The sequence below is a fragment of the Thalassophryne amazonica genome, chromosome 3, assembly GCF_902500255.1.
Source record: "Thalassophryne amazonica chromosome 3, fThaAma1.1, whole genome shotgun sequence".
Classification (NCBI taxonomy): Eukaryota; Metazoa; Chordata; class Actinopteri; order Batrachoidiformes; family Batrachoididae; genus Thalassophryne; species Thalassophryne amazonica.
Genome location: NC_047105.1, coordinates 68,370,754 through 68,389,610, shown reverse-complemented (window position 1 = coordinate 68,389,610; position 18,857 = coordinate 68,370,754). Strand labels below are relative to the sequence as shown.

Genomic DNA, 18,857 nt, shown 5'->3' with positions numbered 1-18,857 from the left:
TTCAAATAGACCATTCCTCTGCAGATGATCAGTTAGCTGTTTTACAACTACCCTTTCAAGAATTTTTGAGAGAAAAGGAAGGTTGGAGATTGGCCTATAATTAGCTAAGATAGCTGGGTCAAGTGATGGCTTTTTAAGTAATGGTTTAATTACTGCCACCTTAAAAGCCTGTGGTACATAGCCAACTAACAAAGATAGATTGATCATATTTAAGATCGAAGCATTAAATAATGGTAGGGCTTCCTTGAGCAGCCTGGTAGGAATGGGGTCTAATAAACATGTTGATGGTTTGGATGAAGTAACTAATGAAAATAACTCAGACAGAACAATCGGAGAGAAAGAGTCTAACCAAATACCGGCATCACTGAAAGCAGCCAAAGATAACGATACGTCTTTGGGATGGTTATGAGTAATTTTTTCTCTAATAGTTAAAATTTTGTTAGCAAAGAAAGTCATGAAGTCATTACTAGTTAAAGTTAATGGAATACTCAGCTCAATAGAGCTCTGACTCTTTGTCAGCCTGGCTACAGTGCTGAAAAGAAACCTGGGGTTGTTCTTATTTTCTTCAATTAGTGATGAGTAGAAAGATGTCCTAGCTTTACGGAGGGCTTTTTTATAGAGCAACAGACTCTTTTTCCAGGCTAAGTGAAGATCTTCTAAGTTAGTGAGACGCCATTTCCTCTCCAACTTACGGGTTATCTGCTTTAAGCTACGAGTTTGTGAGTTATACCACGGAGTCAGGCACTTCTGATTTAAAGCTCTCTTTTTTAGAGGAGCTACAGCATCCAAAGTTGTCTTCAATGAGGATGTAAAACTATTGATGAGATACTCTATCTCACTTACAGAGTTTAGGTAGCTACTCTGCACTGTGTTGGTATATGGCATTAGAGAACATAAAGAAGGAATCATATCCTTAAATCACCCACATGTGATAAAAAAAATTTCACTCATAGGGTGTGAGATATAGGGTACACCCTGGACAGGATGCCAGTCTCTCACAAGACCACACAGAGACAAAAACAACAACAACAACAACAAAATAAAATCACATTCACACCTGCATGCAGACCTATGGACAATTTAAAGTTTCCATTTCACCTAACGTGTGTCTTTTGGATGTGGGAGAAAGCTGGAGGACCTGGAGGGAACCCACTCAAACACGGAGAGAACATGCAAACTCCACATAGAAAGGCCACAGATGGGAAGCGATCTTACAACCTTCTTGCTGTGAGGCAACAGTGCTAACCACAAAGCCACCATGCTGCCATCTGTTGTGTATTGCATAAGCAAAACAAAGCTGTTTTTTAACTGATCTGATACATCAAAGTTCACCAAATCTTCATCAATATATCCTCATGATGTGCTCTTTTTAAATTGTTGAGTTACAACATGATAGAATCTATTAATCTGGAAGGGATACATTAATTTGCCTATACATCTATTCCCTCAATGTATTTTACAGAAAACACGTCTAGGCTTTGGAGAAGCCAAGGAATAGGGGATACAACTATAATACATTTGCACAAAATTTTAAAATATCATCATTCTCCATCATCATCATACAAAGGGTAGACTTACATGTGCGGGCATTGAGGATTGACGGGGACGCAGCATTTTGAGGGAAGAGTGGGTAGAGGCTGATGACATACTCTGTGTTGGGCTGCAGGGACTCCAAGGTGCTGGATGTGGAGTCGGAAGACAGAGACTGCACCAACAGCTGATCAGCTGAGAGACCTACACTTCCAGTAGAATAATGACAGGATGCATAGACATGTGGAAAAACAGGGAGGGGAAGACAGATGAAAACAAATGACAGACACCGTGACCTTCAATAGTGACAATGCCATGTCGGGTAATCAAACATCAAAAAATCAAAGATCATTGGATGCACTCGCTCAGGGTGCAAGAGGGCCGATCACTATCAGGATGCAAAAGAAAAGTAAAAATATGCATCCTTTCTAAATACATTGAACACTACGGTGAAGCTGAGCCTACCAATACATGGTAACATTGGCGTGCAAAATGTCAGTACAAGGACTATACCTACTACAGTCCTAACCAGACTGGTCCAACATGCATTTGTTACGTTCTAAAAACAGAGACCCACTCCGAAAGTAACCTAAGCTTATTTAAATCTAGTCTGAAATGGCCAGAAGATAAATGTGCACATTTTAAAATGCAATGAATCACAACAGAAAGTGAATGATGAATGTACACTGCAGACTCGTAATGAGCCACTCCTTAAATTAGCAGTGAAGATTAAAAGAGCAGCAGCAGGTCTCATATTACATTGATTTTATCATCTGATAAGCTCATCAATATTTGTAAATACTGCAGAGAAAGAAGGAAGATGTTAATATAGGTGAGGACCTTTCTTACACCTCAGCTCAGTCTGCTGGACTCAGCTGTGCGAGTGCAGGTGTTTGTACAGAACAACAAAGCTCAAGTTGTTCAGATCTAACAGAGTAATTCATACTATGACAGCTGATTTAACACATGATCAAGTTGACTTTAGTGTCTAACCAAATGTAGTTCCAGCTGAGACTATTTTGCACTCCAAAATACACTCCACAGTTCCCCTGCTTTATCACTGCTGATTTAGCTAGTTTTTCTGGGTATATGGAAATTTGTAGCGCTAAATGCCCTTTTTGTTCATGCTAATCAGTGTAGCCAGATGATAAACATGAATCCACCATATGTCAAGTATGCTTGAGGGCTCAAAATGAGAGAATACTATTGAGGATGAATGATGGCTCATTGCACTAACCAAAGCAAACCTGATGTAATGGCACAGATTAAATGCTAAATGAACTGCTTTCATATACTGTTTTCATCTGTGCAGATGCTCAAAGCACCTTTGCAAAAGTACCACCCATTCAAAACTGATGTCATGGTGCTGCCATGTAAGGCAATCAATCACCTGCATACTGGGAAACACTTTTGGATCTTGCAGGAGGGCACCTTGTAATTTTCCTGTCTGATTGAGGATTTGAAGTTATGGCATGCTGATTAAAAGCAAGCTTCTATAACCTCAAAACCCTTTAGTCCACTTCCCCATGAGAAGCACATGAGAATGGTCTTGCAGGTTTATATATGACATTAGCAGTAAGTTCCATGTTGGTCTTGAGGCCCTTTGGTGCTCATCCACGGAATCCACAGCGTAAACTGAATGAAAGCTGAAGACTCCCTCTGGATAGGGTGCCACTCGAGTACAGGTTACTTCCCAGCCAAGGTTGGTGCTCATTCACAGCTCGTGGACTTGTGTCTTAAACAGGGGGAGTTGCAGATTCTCCATCACTTCACACTACAGAATCCAGGGATAAGCAAAGGCACCAATGGGCCTCAGTGCCTGGATTATTCTTCTTCTTCTTCTTCTTTCCAGGCTCTCAAAGCAATTTACAACAATTAAGGTTTTGTTATTGACTTATAAGGTTGTTCATGGACTGGCGCCATCTTATCTGGCTGATCTGGTGGATCTGGTACGTGCCGGCCCGGGCTTTGCGGTCGCAGGATGCGGGATTTCTCTGTGTTCCCAGGGTGAAGAAGAAGTCAGCAGGTCAAAGAGCCTTTTCATATCGTGCACCCACCCTGTGGAACAGTCTTCCTGTGACCGTGAGGCAGTCTGAGTCTGTGGACATTTTTGGGGTCAAGACTCAAAACCTATTTTTAGTCTCTTTCTTATGGATAGTTTTTATTTTTATTTGTTTTATTCTTTTACTTCTGTTTTTATTTATGCATTTGAATTTTTTATTCATTTTTAATTATTTATTCAATTTTATGTTGACTTGTTTTATGTAAGGCGCCTTGAGACGGCTTTTGCTGTGATTTGGCGCATTATAAGCTAATTAAATTAAATTCAATGAAATTAACAATGCCTCACATTCACCCATTCACACACAATTCAATTCAATTTTATTAATTTATATAGCGCCATCTCACGACAGAGTCGCCTCAAGGCGCTTCACACAACATACAGTTCACAGCAGCACAAAATGAATTAAAATTGAAAAGGGCACAGTAAAAAAGTAAAAACATAGCAGAATAAAAAGAAATTACAAAGCAAACATAAAAACATAATAAATTAATGATAAAACAGTCTGAAAAAGTGGGTCTTCAATCTTGATTTAAAAGTCTCCACCTTGTCGGACTGCCTTATAGATGCAGGTAGATTGTTCCAGGGCGCAAGGCCACGGTAAGAGAAGGCTCTATGTCCCACAGACATTTTATTCACCCTTGGAAAACATAGAAGTCCTGCGCCTTGCAAACGCAAGAGCCGTGCCGGTACGTAGGGCTTGACCATGTCAGCCAGGTAGGAAGGAGCCAGTCCATGAACAATTTTATAGACCAGCAACAGGACACACCAGTGTCAGGGTGCTGTTACACAAGGTGTTTCACTGTGTACCTTTGAGATCAAGGACATTATAGATTGTCCTGCCTTGATCAAGGAATTGAACTCCAGATTATGTAGCATGAAGCAGATGAAACTGAATGACCACCCCTTGATGGGACGCCAGTCCAAAGCAGATTACTTCACCAGCCAAGACCAGTACTCATTTAAAGCAATGCAGATTAAGTGTCTCATTCAAGGGCACAGACAGGTAGCATGACGGGAATCTAACACAGATCTATATATTGGTTGCCCAACTTCTTATCACACTAAGCTACATGCTCTGCTCAACAGTGGATACAAAAGAGCAAATATAGCAAGTTGTTTGCAGGTTTATTTTTCTGAGTCTTGCTGAGCTGGTAATGAAAAAGGTGCAGGTTAATATCTGTGTTTTTGGCTTTAATTGTCAAAAGTAAAGAGTTGGTAGAACCAGTGACACCAGTCATTACAGACTAGATGCTCATTTCATAACACACACAAACGCACCAGTGTGCCAAGTCAGACAAGGCGCCCGGTGTGAAACTAAGCACTCCTGCCACATGTCAGGGAGAAAATGTTTCAGACCTCAGAGGCAACTTTTCTCTGATGAATCACAGCAAAAGCACCCAGACAATGTAACATGTTATGATTGCTGCCACACCCTGTCTCAGGAAACGTTAGGGCAAAATTAAGAACACTCATGTGAGATAAGTAAAGCTTCCCCTGCCTCTTTATTTCAAGATGCAATGTGAAAATGCATTTGATATTTTCAGTAATGATTGGGCAATTAAAATCCTTACTGACAATCAGTGCCTGAGGGGAGGGTGTTACATAAGTTCATGTTCTCAGTGCCTGCCAGCTGTACATTCTACATGTCTTGAAGGTTAGCTGTTATTCATTGCTGCAGCTTCTTTTTTCTCGCTTCATCGACACTGCCATCCTTCATTCTAAGACAGGTTTTTATTAGACAGTAATTCTGTCATAACAGCTAACAAAAGCATGTGAGGTCAGCTGCTAAGATGTTGATTGGCTGATTAGACATTATAAAAACATTAGCTTACAAAACTAATAACTGGTAAAGACAGAAAAACAGAAATTAGCAGATAATTACTCAGACGTGATTGGGTAGGGCTGTAGAGAACAACAGCTTGGGTGCCTTTGTCAATGAGGAAAGGTTTGTTGACCTTGACTTCAGAGAAGATCCTGTGATCTTTGTAGAAGCAACGGATGCCCTGATTGCAACACTTGAGAAGCTAAATGTGGAGTCAGAGTGTCTGGGTTTGTGCTTGCCCTGTATCTAGACTAAAATCCTGGCTTTCAGTGACTTCTTGAACTTGGCTATTAGAAGTGTATCTGCGTGCAGTGAAAATGTCAAACTCATACAGAGATTCAGTTATCTCAGCAGAGACATTTGTGTCACTGGGTCCTTGGCCTTTGAGGCTGAGAGATTCCTGGAAAATGCTCATGGAGTCATGAGGTAACTGGACATGTCTGGTGATGCTGATACCTACAGTGCATCCAGAAAGTACTCACAGCACTTCACTAGGTCCACATTTTGTTATGTGGAGGTATATTATTAGTATATTATAATAGGAGGTACTGATGCCTTTTTCCAAAATGGATGAAATTCATTCTTGTTCTCAAAATTGGTGTCCACCTCAGGTAAATTCAGTTGATTGGACATGATGTGGAAACCCACACACCTGTGTACATATAAGGGTCCCACAGTTAACAGTGCATGTCAGAGCACAAACCAAACATGAAGGTCATGGAATTGTCTGTAGACCTCTGAGACAGCATTGTCTCAAAGCACAAATCTGGGGAAGGGTACAGACATATTTCTGCTGCTTTGAAGGTCCCAATGAGCACAGTGGCCTCCGTCATCCATAAATGGAATACGTTCAGATCCACTAGGACACTTCCTAGAGCTGGACAACTATCTAAACTGAGCGACTAGGGGAGAAGGGCCTTTGTCAGGGTTCCCATCAGGTTCTTGTGACCAAGAACCCGATGGGCATTCTGAGCTCCAGCATTCATCTGTGGAGAGAGGAGAACCTTCCAGAAGGACAGTCATCTCTGTAGCAATCCGCCAATCAGGCCTGTATTGTAGAGTGGCCAGACAGAAGCCACTCCTTAGTAAAAGGCACATGGCAACCCGCCTGGAGTTTGACAGACCATGAAAAACAAAGTTCTCTGGCCTGATGAGCCAAAGATTGAACTCTTTGGTGAGATTGCCAGGCGTCATGTTTGGAGGAAACCAGGCACCATCCCTACAGTGATAATGAATCTGGACTGAGGGAAAGATGAAAGCAACAATGTACAGAGACATCCTGGATGAAAACCTGCTCCAGAGTGCTCTTGACCTCAGACTGGAGCGATAGTTCATCTTTCAGCAGTACAATGACCCTAACCACACAGCCAAGATATCAAAGGAGTGGCTTCAGGACAACTCTGTGAATGTCCTTGAGTGGCCCAGTCAGAACTCAGATCTGAATCCAATTCAGCAACTCTGAAGAGATCTGAAAATGGCTGTCCATCTAACCTGATGGAGCTTGAGGGGTGTTGCAAAGAGGAATGGGCAAAATTGCTCAAAGACAGGTGCACCAAGCTTGTGGCATCATATTCAAGACGACTTTAGGCTGTAATTGCTGCCAAAGTTGCATCAACAAAGTATGGAGCAAAGGGGGTGAATTCTAATATGTGTGTGATATAAATTCCAAAAAAAACTTTTTTGATGTTGTCATTATGGGGTGTTGTGAGTAGAATTTTGAGGGAAAAAAATTAATTCATTTTGGAAAAAGTCTGTAACATAAAATGTGGAAAAAGTGAAGTGCTGTGAATACTTTCCGGATGCACAATATGTAGGAGAATGAAAGTTCAAGTCTTTAGGGTCCTGGTGCCTCCTGTCTTGCTGTGATACTTGGACACTCACCACTAAGTCTTATGGAGAATCCTAGGGTAACGCTGGAAAACTTTGTCTCCAAGGAGAGGAGAATCAGGCAAAAAGTATCAATTACATATGAGGGGAACATCAGGTGCACCATTTTGACAATCTATCACATTTCTTTGGGCATGATCCAGCACGCAGGTGCCTCAGTGTTGAGAACCCCAGTGGCTGAATACGATCAAACGGAATCTCCTGTTTCACCTGGCTGTTGCAGATAGATGGCTACTTTTGAGCAGTGTGGAATCTGGATGACTGGTTACTGTTTTCCTGTTGTTAATCTGGACCTGGGGCAGTTTGGTGGTGTGATGGATGTAGTGATGTGTGGTATTGGTGCATGTTCCCTGACTTGATCTGACCTAATATCCACTGAACAGAGAAACTATATAGAAAGCCTGATTGATGACATTATGTAAGTTTTGGGAATTGCTGATAAACATTCACAGTTTACATTTAGTTCAGAGATAAACCAACTGTGCATCTTGTTTAGTCTTTATCCATCCCAAGAACGTTAGGGACACTTCATACATCTATCAAGGAGAACAAAACTACTGACCTGGTTAGCCTTAATGACTCTCCATGGCAATATTAACATCAAATCCTTGTAGACATGAAGAGTTCAGATGCAAAACCCAGTAAGTAGTTTTTTGTTTTTTTTTTAAATGGAGAAAATGCAGCTGAAAATGGAGATTTAAAGGAAACCATATGCAGAAATGCACAGACTTTCATCAATAAAATGAAAGCAGTTTGTTCAAATTCTTTCATATTTTGCACACTGATGGTCCGCTTGACAGCCAAGTACATGTTGGCCTCAACTAAAAATTTATGGTTTTGGAGATACTGGGTTTTACATCTGAACTCTTCACATGTTCCACCCTGTTTGGTTATCAGTTCGACTTTCTCCCCCTGAAAGATATAAGTGGTGCTACTACAGCAGTATACTTTATACTGAAGAAATCTCTTTATTAAAACCTTGAAAAATACACATTTTGAAACAGATTTTTGTGGTCATTTTGACTTAAAAGTCAATGTAAGATAATTTGCAAGCTGTAGAAACATGACCACTGTGCATCATAAGAATTGTGATGAGCTGTAATGTTTTTCATTTTTAACAATTATAACTAAATCTTTCACAAATCAACCCCACTTGAATTGAATCAGTGCTGACATTTCAGCCAGTCCCTATAATTACTATACTGACTATGTAATTACTACATTGACACAATCAAAATAATTTTTCTAACCTCAACAGTGGCTGTTGTGTTTATGCGTATGTTTGTTGTAAATATGATGCCAGCACTTAACAGCATGGTTTCCAGTACCATGGTGCATTTTATTTCCACAGCACGTCTATCTTGAATGAACAGAAACAAAATTTTAACGGGGAACCATTTTGCTTTTCATTTTTCTGTGTGTGCTGCTCCAGTAACATGTGCGCACACACACACACACACACACACACACACAGAGCAACAGTGAGGGCCCCTTCACACATAGTGCAAATTTGGTCGATTTGTGCATAAAGTGCGCATCAAGCAGGAATCATGTGCAAAACGTCTAAAATCATAGCTGCGTCATACATCTGTTGCTATATCTATTTGCGCACACCAGCAGCTGAAAGACAGAGTGTGCGCTGTGCGAACTCATCGATCCCTTTCACGGTAGGTGTCGGCCAAATTCCAGGTGACACACACAAACATCTAACACTGCTTGTTTGGCATTTAGAAAATGTGTGACTATTCGCGCTGTTAACACAACAACAGTCAGCAGACAATCATTGTGGTGCTGGCAGTGAAATTTGTCTAAGTGCCCCATGAGGGTGGCTTTGGTCTGTGCCGCCGACAGAAGCAGCTGTGGAGATCTATCGTTCTGGACATCCCAGCTGGACAACGCGTACTGTGTTTTGAACGGACATGGACTAACAACTGCCCACAGTGACACACGTGTGTTTGCTTGCTGTCATCACGTGGACATAATGAAAACATATATTGCTTGGCGATGGGCTTGCAACGAGCATGCGCACACTACAGCCCATGGACAGGCTGCACCCAGGTTGAAATGGACCATCAGATGAGAACCGCAACAGGGCGATCTGACCTATCACGTCACCCCCTTGAGCTCTGGTTCCACATGACGCGGTTTAAGTCCTGTGGCGTGCAGGCAGGACACGCATGTGGGCCGGTTTGACACATGCCAGCAGATGTGGACCATTGATCAAGCACAGTACTTCTCATTCATGCATTTCATGCTCTACGTCAGTGACCATGGGTCATCTACAGAGGAACAGATGGATCATATTTGTATTGCCCCTTGATAAATGCTGCTGGCTCTGTGCTCTTCCGCATGCACAAACCATCGCACCTGCATCGCACAAGCCCTGCCCGTTGGCGCAATGTTTCATAGTGCGCTCATACGAGCTCTACCGCCATGAGTCACCCTGGAGTTGTACGTATTCACACTATGTGTGAAGGGGCCCTGAAGCAGGTGAAGGGAATATCATAGTTTCAGCCGAAAGAGAAAAAAGACCCCATTAATATGAATGAGCCAGTATAGTGACTGTTTAAAGCATCCTTTACTTAAGCGCAATTTTTATTAGAGACTTAATTTGTCATTTACTTATGTTTGGTTATTTAAGATATTTTTTATACTTTTTCACATTCCACTTCCAATGTCTAAATATTCTTAAGAATTAAAAGTCCATTAGTCTTTGTAACCAGGGATTGTCATTTGCATAAAACGGCCTCAAAATTATGATAATTCTGTTTATTAAAATTATTTCTGACACAATATATAGCCAACAAAATAGTAACCATGATAGGCCTCACGCTATCCAGCCCTAGAAACACAAATAAAACAGCAAAAGAAAGGATTCTGTGTCTGGTGTGCCTGACCTCGTGGGCCGTAGGTGAGTCTGTAGCCCTGGACAGCAGATGAAGATTGATCCCATGCCACAGAAAGAGAGAAGAACCTGCCTGGACCAGGCGAAGATTGGAGACCCCTGGTAAGACCCTTCATGATGATAAAATGACGTGATTGATCAAATATCACCTCGCTTCTGTAATTTTAGAATCGCTGCAATTTTTACTCACTGGTTCGATGTTTGGCCAGAGACAGACTCTCCCCACACTGTTCGGATACTGGGGCGATAACACAGTCACGAGGTAGTCTGTTTCTGACTTCAGCTCCCGTGCAGTAAAGCTCCTCTGACTAGCAGCAATTGTCTCCTGCAGGTACAACAGAGGCTATCTCTGAAACTGACTGTGGTGAATGGAGTACTGAAAAACTATATTTAAATAAAAGTACAATTACAAGCATTCAAACATGGCTCTTTCAGCTTCTTCCCAGGGGGTCATGGAAAAAATGCTAAGTAAAATGAAATTCTCATTTAAGAAACCTACTCAAGTAAAAGTAAAGAAGTACCCAAGTTAATTTTATTTATTTCATTTATATACCGCCAAATCAAGCAACTTGCCTCAATGCACGTCACACAAGAAAGGTCTAACCTCAGCAACCCCTAGAGCAAGCACACAGGTGACAGTGGTAAAGAAAACCTCCCTCTGATGATTTGAGGAAGAAACCTCAAGCAGACAAGACTCAAAGGGGTGACCCCTCTACTTGGGCCATGCTACCGACACAATTGACAATACAAATATACAGGAAATTTTGGGAGTCCATGCTGGTGTACAGGACGGGAGGCTTGCAGAAGAAGACACCCACTCCCACTTCTGATGGAGCCGCACCTCAAACAGAGAGGAGAGAAAAAAACAAGACACTTACTTCAACTTAAGGCAAGATACTTGCTTCAACTTTTTTCTGGATTATTTTTTTCATAGTTGTTCGTGAACATTCTAAAACACCCCACACCTGTCCGTCAAGATTAATGAGGTGGGCAACGGCGGTACAATCTCAGACTGCATGAACTCGAACTTAAACACAAATTAGAAATCATCTCGGAGCAAATGTCTGCCTTGCAAAGGAATGATGTTGGAGACCAGTGAATATTCACAATTGGATCTGGATGGTTAAAGAGAGGCCATTTTGGAACTCTGTGCTTCTCTGCCTAACCCAAACATGGCAGCCTTATCAGCTACTGAAGGTTAAAAGCCCTGTTTGTTTTCTTTCGAAGGATTTCAATTGCCTTGGTGAAGCATCTGGCTCCTCTTCATTGCCCTCCCCTACAGTCTGCGGTTGTCAAGGCCACTCTAGATGCCATACACGGACAGAGACGATAATGAACTCTATCTGCACACATGACGGCTGCAACAGGCCACTGCGCCTCCGCTCTGCCACTGTCCCGAGATCAGCTGCGTGGTGGAAATTGCTGCCTGCAGCCCCCACAAACTCATTGCCTTGATTCAGATGACAGACTGTTTCAAAGCTTAGCATACATAAACAAATCAAATGTATATGTGCGGTGGTTTTAATTCTGATGTGTGCCATTATTATGTTCAACTAGTAATAATTGTGGGCTAATTGCTGTATTTTTGTTTTGGGTAATTGAGTGTGAAGATGAATTGCCCTTTTAGGGATCAATAAAGTTGTTTGAATCTTGAATCTTTGAATCTTGAATCTAAAACTTGATTCCATTTGAACTATTACCACTAACAAAGTAAACATCATTGTGATGTATGAGCACATGTGCAATTTTTAATTGTGTCATAGTCAAGGTTGGGTAGGATTACTTTGAAAGAATACATGTGGATTACATGTATGTATGTACATACATTTGGATTACTTGTAATCTGATTACTTTTGGATTACTTTTCAAAGTAATCCTACCCAACTTGGTCATAGTAATTGAAACAGGGACTAGCATTGTGTAACTGGGCGGACATTTTTGCACTGCCTGTTCTTTCTTTTCCATCATGACATCTGCAATGGAGCAGGCCCCCTCATGGAGGCCGCCATGTTGCATTGTCATGTTGATACAGTCACCCAAAAGGGACATATTTACTCTGGCAAGAGGAATTAAGAAAAATGAAGAGGGATCAGTGGATGCTTCTCCAAACAATGTGTTCTGGTTGCTAGGGCAGTTTGAAAACCCACATTTTTGTGAAATGGGGATCATGTATATTGCTTATCATAGGAGCAGGAATCCCATGGCAAAAGACCCAAAAATGTGAAGTGAAACAAAATCATGACTGGTGACGGCAAAATGTACTCTACAACCTCATCATGAGATGACACTACGTAGATGCTGTACGCTGTAGCTTTAACTAAAAAGGTACATTAGTAATTAGAAAATAATGCTACCTGACGAAGTTCTGCTGTTATAGGTTGTCCCAGGCCTGACAATGGCACAAACTGGATCACATAGCCGCTCAGAGGTCCCCCTGCTGGACTCCAGCGGAACCTGAGTGAGTCAGAGGTCTGACCTGTGAACTGAATGTTGGATGGACCAGAAAATGCCTCTGAGAAGAGAAGAGAGGAGAGGAGTGATACAAACTCAGCAAGGCATGGATTACAGTCTGAGATCACATACGAGGTCTGTTAGAAAAGTATCCAACCTTTTTATTTTTTTCAAAAACCATATGGTTTTGAATCACGTGTGATTGCATCAGCCACGCTTGAACCTTCGTGCGCATGCGTGAGTGTTTTCACGCCTGTCGGTTGCGTCATTTGCCTGTGAGCAGGCTTTGTGTGAGCACTGGTCCACCCCTCTCGTCGTTTTTTTATTGCGAATAAATGTCTGAACGATTTGGAGCTTTGCTGCATCAATTTTTTCCAGAAACTGTGAGAGACCTCCAGGTGGAGCACCATTCGGAAAATTAATATGGCTTTCAGGCACGATTTTGTGGGGATTACACAGATTAAGGAGTGTTACTGCCGCTTTAAGGACGGCCCACAACTGCTGAAAGCGCGCCGCGCTCCCAGCACCGATCGACAGGCTCACACCCTGCTGAAACAACCAGATCATTTCCAGTGTGAAGGCTTTGTTGATCCGAGACGTCTGACAGCCGTCTGAAGTCCATCTCAAAGCCGTCCTGTGAGACCAACACGGAGGTGGTTTTGTGCCACATAATGAACGGCTCCGTGGCGCGTCCCTCGGCTTTTCTTTTCCATGAAAAAAACTCCTGTAACAGTGGAATGTGCCGAAAAAGTGCTGATGTCCACGCCTTCTGCCTTTTTGTGCAAGTCAGACGACGTCCCGGATCAACAAAGCCTTCACGTTGGAAATGATCTGGTTGTTTCAGTGGGGTGTGAGCCTGTCGATCGGCGCTGGGAGCGCAGTGCGCTCTCAGCAGTTGTGGGCCGTCCTTAAAGCAGCAGTAACACTCCTTAATCTGTGTAATCCCCACAAAATCATCCCTGAAAGCCATATTAATTTTCCAAACGGTATCCACCTGCAGGTCTCTCACAGTTTCTGGAAAAAAAATTGATGCAGCAAAGCTCCAAATCGTTCAGACATTTATTCGCAATAAAAAAACGACGAGAAGGGTGGACCAGTGCTCACACAAAGCCTGCTCACAGGCGAATGACGCAACCGACAGGTGTGAAAAAACTCACGCATGCGCACGAAGGTTCAAGCTTGGCTGATGCAATCACACGTGATTCAAATCCATATGGTTTTTGAAAAAAATAAAAAGGTCGGATACTTTTCTAACAGACCTTGTATATGTGACTGACAGAATAGATTTGTGGTATTTAATTCATGATACATACCATCACTTGCATAGACTCCTCCTGCTTTGGAGCACACTCGGGGACTCACGAGAGGTAGAAGCGTGTTCAGCAGTTTGAAGTCCCCAACAAAGGAGGTGAAATCCCCGCTTGGCTGGGAGGCGACCTGAGCTAATTCATTTCTGTCTGCATTTTTTACACCTAACAGACACAAAAACAATAGCTTTTATGAACAAAAAAGGAAACAACATCACCTGCCAATCAAGCAGGAGGTTAAAAAAGAAAAAACAGCCTGAGATCTTCACACATCAAGACCAATGTGAACAGATGACAACAAAGTGTGACTATGGAAATGTACTGGTCAAAATTCCAGTGCAATACTCTTTTCGATCATGGACTTGATGTTGTCATGATTCTGCACCAGTACACATTCTTCCAAGCTGCCTTGAACTCATCCTAGTTATACAACCACTAACACCTGGTCTGCATTGGTAATCATGAACCTTGTCAAATCACACAGTCTCCAGTTACCTCTTGCTGCTCTTTCGGGCTGAGATCGGTTGTTGTCTGAAGGTTCTGTCTCATATTTTCATCCTGTAAATCTTTTGTATATTTTTCCCTCAACTTTGTCATGTGTTGCCATTTTTATGTTCAGTTAGTCACTGTGTTTCTGCTCCACTCATCTGTTCAACCTTCTATTAAGTTTACTTTTATTATATTTGATTTGTGTTGCTTTCTTAACTTTTTTGGGTTGGAGGGGGTTAAACACTTTTACTTAATACCACATATGAGCATCTGAGTAACTGGGTTCAGCTAATATGTTCATACTCTAACATATTCTCATAAGTTTTTGAGTTCATGTATCTGCGGTCTCCATATACACACGCAGACACACACACACACACACACACACACACACACATATATATATATATATATATATATATATATATATATATATATTATATGGCTGTTCAATTCAGTTTGGAAGTAATATGGAGCTGTGGTGGTGGAAGTGTTGTATGTTTGCCAGTTATGAAATGGTTCAATTTTGGACAACACTGATCAAATGTCAAAACCACAACAGTATCAGTGATTCGAAAACAGTTAATTTGAATGAATCTTTGAGAGGAAAGAAATGAAGTGCAGGTTATGGTAAGTATATATTGATATCAGACACGATGCAGTTGTAACCGTGCAGCTCACTCCCACCCTACTCAAATGACAGTGTAATCAGCTACATATTTTATTAATAAAAGGGTGAAAAAAAATGTGATTATGGCATCTGGTGCTGAAGAAGAGACAAGAGTTAATGTAGGCATTAAAATATTAACTAAATGTTACAACAAGCCCTTTCAGATCAACACACATGATCCTGTACAAGCAGAGAGGAAATTTATGGAGCAACATAGATGAAGTTCAGAGTGTCACATTACCTCCAAACTGCACTTTGACTGGACCAGATGTTTATGCTTAGAAGCAAAATTACTTCTAACATTTAATTTGTTTCAAATGTTTCAAAACAATGTTCCTCAAAGAAATACTGGGACTTATATACTTATCCCTCTATAATGCATTATATCATTAAACAAATCAAGGTATTTAGTGAGATTTCAGTGCATAAAAGTGCAAGGGCATAAGCCAAATATGAACCTTGTGGGCTCCATCCTTCAGATGGCACTGCATCAATAACTGTCATTCATCAATAACTGATATAACAGCATGAGTCAGGGATTACTTTGGGAAGCCTGTGTAAAACATTACCACACAGAGTTACATTCACTAATGCCACAAATCTGTACAAAAAGATGTTAACATCTCTGGGCTCTGAAACATCTGTGTTGGGCTATCACACAGTGGACAATATTGTCATCAGATGAATCAGTATTCCAGATCTTTTTTGAAAGAACCATGTGCTCCAGACCAAGGACAAAAAGAGCCAACCAGACCATTATCAGCAACAAGTCCAAAAGCCACAATTTGTGTTGGCATGGGGTTATGTCAGTGCTCTTGGGAATCATATCTTACTCATCATTAATGCAGGAATGTCCATTGAGATTTAGTGTAATATATTGCTACCTGTAAGACAAGATCTTTTCCAAGGATGTCTATAACAATGCAATACCACATTCTGCACACAATACAAAGATATGGCTGTGAATGAAGAGATAAGATACTGAACTGGCCTGCCTACAGTCCTGACCTGTCCCCAACAGAGAATGCATGAAGAATGAAGACTTGTTTGGCGGAAGAATGTTTTTAGAATGTGTTGCTGGCCTTAAATGCAAGACTGAATGTACATTAACAAAGTAAATGAAGTTAACTACACAAAACATGACATACCTTGGGTTCATATGGTCTGCAATGAAATTCAAGTCAAGGTAAATGTAAGGATGACTGCAGTTTGTTTTTAATTTGAAATTTCCAAACTGCCCCATAACAATTATTAGCTTACTGTAAAATAACTGTACATGTTGTTCCCCTCTGGTGCATGTAGATGTAATGTAACATCATATAATAGATTGAAATGTATAGAAAAGACACCTACCAACTGCAAAAACATGCACTCCCTGACTGCTCAACTTCTGTGCGGGTTCCTGCACATTGTCCTGTGACTTTCCATCTGTGATCAGGATAACAATCTGAAAGTTAAGAGGAAGCAGCCAGAGGTGGAATTAGACAATTAGGAGCACTGTCAAAGCTGTGATCTAAAGATGAAATATAGACCATTTACTCCTCAGACCTTTGGGACATCCCGACTGGATACTGGGTTGAAGAAGTTATCTGCAACAAACTTGAGGCCAGCACCAGTGCGTGTGTTTCCACCCTTATAGTTAAGATCCTGTATAGCATTTATCACCTCTGTACCATTCAGGTATGTAGAAAAGGTGAACTCGACTCTGAAATGATTGAAAAAACGTGCATGACGACAGGGTTCTGCACATCCACGTCACTGCATACAAGTGAAGTGCAAGTTACCTTGGTGTGTCGCTGTACTGAATTGCACCAACCCGTATCCTGGAGTGGCTGATAGAACTGGCAAAAGGCTTTATGATTCCAGTCATGAAACCTTTCACCTGCAAGAAGTTTGTTTTACCAATACTCGAAGATCCATCGACGAGGAACACAATATCTGCTGCTTGAACATTATTACACCTGCCTGTAGTGAAGTAATGAAAAATACATGTGTATTAAGATAAATATGCAGACATAAAAAGAGTGACGTGTTTTTTGTTTTAATGCAGCAGGCATTTTTACCTTGAGCATCAGCATGTCTTAGAGTGGTCAGCAAGACAGTCACAGTGAAAAGCCAGCTCCACATCTTCACAATCTGGTTGGGACAGGTATAATATTTTATTAAGTCCAAAACAACCGCTCACCGTAAGACATGAAAAAATGGTGTACAATATTCCCCACTGCTTCAACTAAAGAGTCACCCCAGTAATTTTATAATTGGCTGATCTTGTCGCCTTTCTGCTCAACTTCTTCCATTTAATAATTCAGGTTCCTCACCATACAGTGTGTTGGTCCTCACTGCTTCACATTTTTATACAATGAGACCACACTTTACCAACCAACAACTTCTGAATGGAACATGTACAGTTCTTGGTACAAACAACTAGATAAGTCTTTGGTCTTTTTAACAAATATTATTCAGGCTGGCCTCATTTGTCATTAAGTAATTGACATATAGCCTACTTAATCATCAGCTCTGAGGCTGTGATCAGGGGCCTCATGTACAAAGCATGCTTACACACAAAAACCTGGTGTACGTCCGTCTCCGTGCCGACGTTCAGATGTATCAAAAGTGAAATAACTGTAGAAATGCGCGGTGTGTCACGCAAAAATCCTGATGTACGTACGTTTCTACAGCTGCTGTTCCACTGCGGACATGTAAAGGTGATGTTGGGAACCGTTAATAGTGTGAAAACAAGAAGTCATCAGAGTGATGTGCACCTCATCGACACAGTGATGTGCATTTAACACACCCGCGTGTTTGCAATTATATGGATGGATATAAAAGCATGCGTAAAGTGTGCGTAAAATGGCATTAACAGTGGCTGTGTTAGCGTTGGTAAAGCATCTTGCAAATGGTGCAATCTGACGTGAGAGTGTATTCAGGGAATGTGAGGATTTACTTGCAAATGATGATATTGGCTCATAAACCAATTTCGTTTACCAAGGCCACTGTTACTGGAATTGCGCACAGAACTACGGCCAGCAATACGGCGAGGAGCCAGGGGTTGTCTGTGCTGACCACACTGGGCATCCTAGCATCATGAGCATTCCAGCGTGAGCTGGCTGATCAGTCAGGCGTGTGGCAGTCAACATTGCGCCAAGCCATGCCGGCTGTGTGGAACGCAATCATCCGAATCTCATCCAGGTACATCACATTCCAACATTACAGCGCATTTTGCAGCGAGAGCTGGTTTCCCAACTGTAATTGGAGCCATTGACTGCACACATAAAGCGCCATCACATGATGAATTTGTTTTAGTTAATAGGAAACATTTTCATTCCATCAGTGTTCAAATCATGTGTGCTGTGCAAATGTGCATCAGGCTGGAGTCTGCACGGTGCACGATGGGGGTGCTCTTTGGTGGTTAAATAATTTATCCGTGTAATTGTTCCTAACAAAAACCAGCACGGACACATTTGGGCATAGTACACCAGCCAAACATGGGAAAATAGTCTAGAAGTTTTTGTTTGTTTGTTTTTTGTTTGTTTTGGTTTTCTGTGCCATTTTCTTGTTAATGCTCAGCAGCTGTGCTGGATCATTCAATCATTCTAAGACAAAGAAGATGTGGGTGTATGGTAATGTCAATCTTTACTATTCACTGATCTCTATATAGTACTGGATAGCTCATTGGCCAATATTTCTGAAGCAACCCAGCTGCCATATTACCACTCGCATGTTCCACTCCT

The 18,857-nt window shown here is 41.5% G+C and overlaps 1 protein-coding gene across 1 annotated transcript in view; it reads right to left on the bottom strand.

Annotated features, from left to right (window-relative positions):
* The window catches only part of col7a1 (collagen, type VII, alpha 1), a 224,309-nt gene extending 207,048 nt beyond the window's left edge, over positions 1-17,261 (bottom strand). The window contains 11 exon segments of the mRNA XM_034166636.1: positions 1,579-1,734; positions 10,202-10,279; positions 10,282-10,319; positions 10,400-10,431; positions 10,433-10,534; positions 12,564-12,721; positions 13,974-14,132; positions 16,480-16,573; positions 16,675-16,831; positions 16,911-17,091; positions 17,190-17,261. Of these exon segments, the coding sequence (XP_034022527.1) occupies positions 1,579-1,734; positions 10,202-10,279; positions 10,282-10,319; positions 10,400-10,431; positions 10,433-10,534; positions 12,564-12,721; positions 13,974-14,132; positions 16,480-16,573; positions 16,675-16,831; positions 16,911-17,091; positions 17,190-17,253 (1,219 nt within the window). The 5' untranslated portion in view covers positions 17,254-17,261.
* Between the last annotated feature and the right edge of the window lie 1,596 nt (positions 17,262-18,857).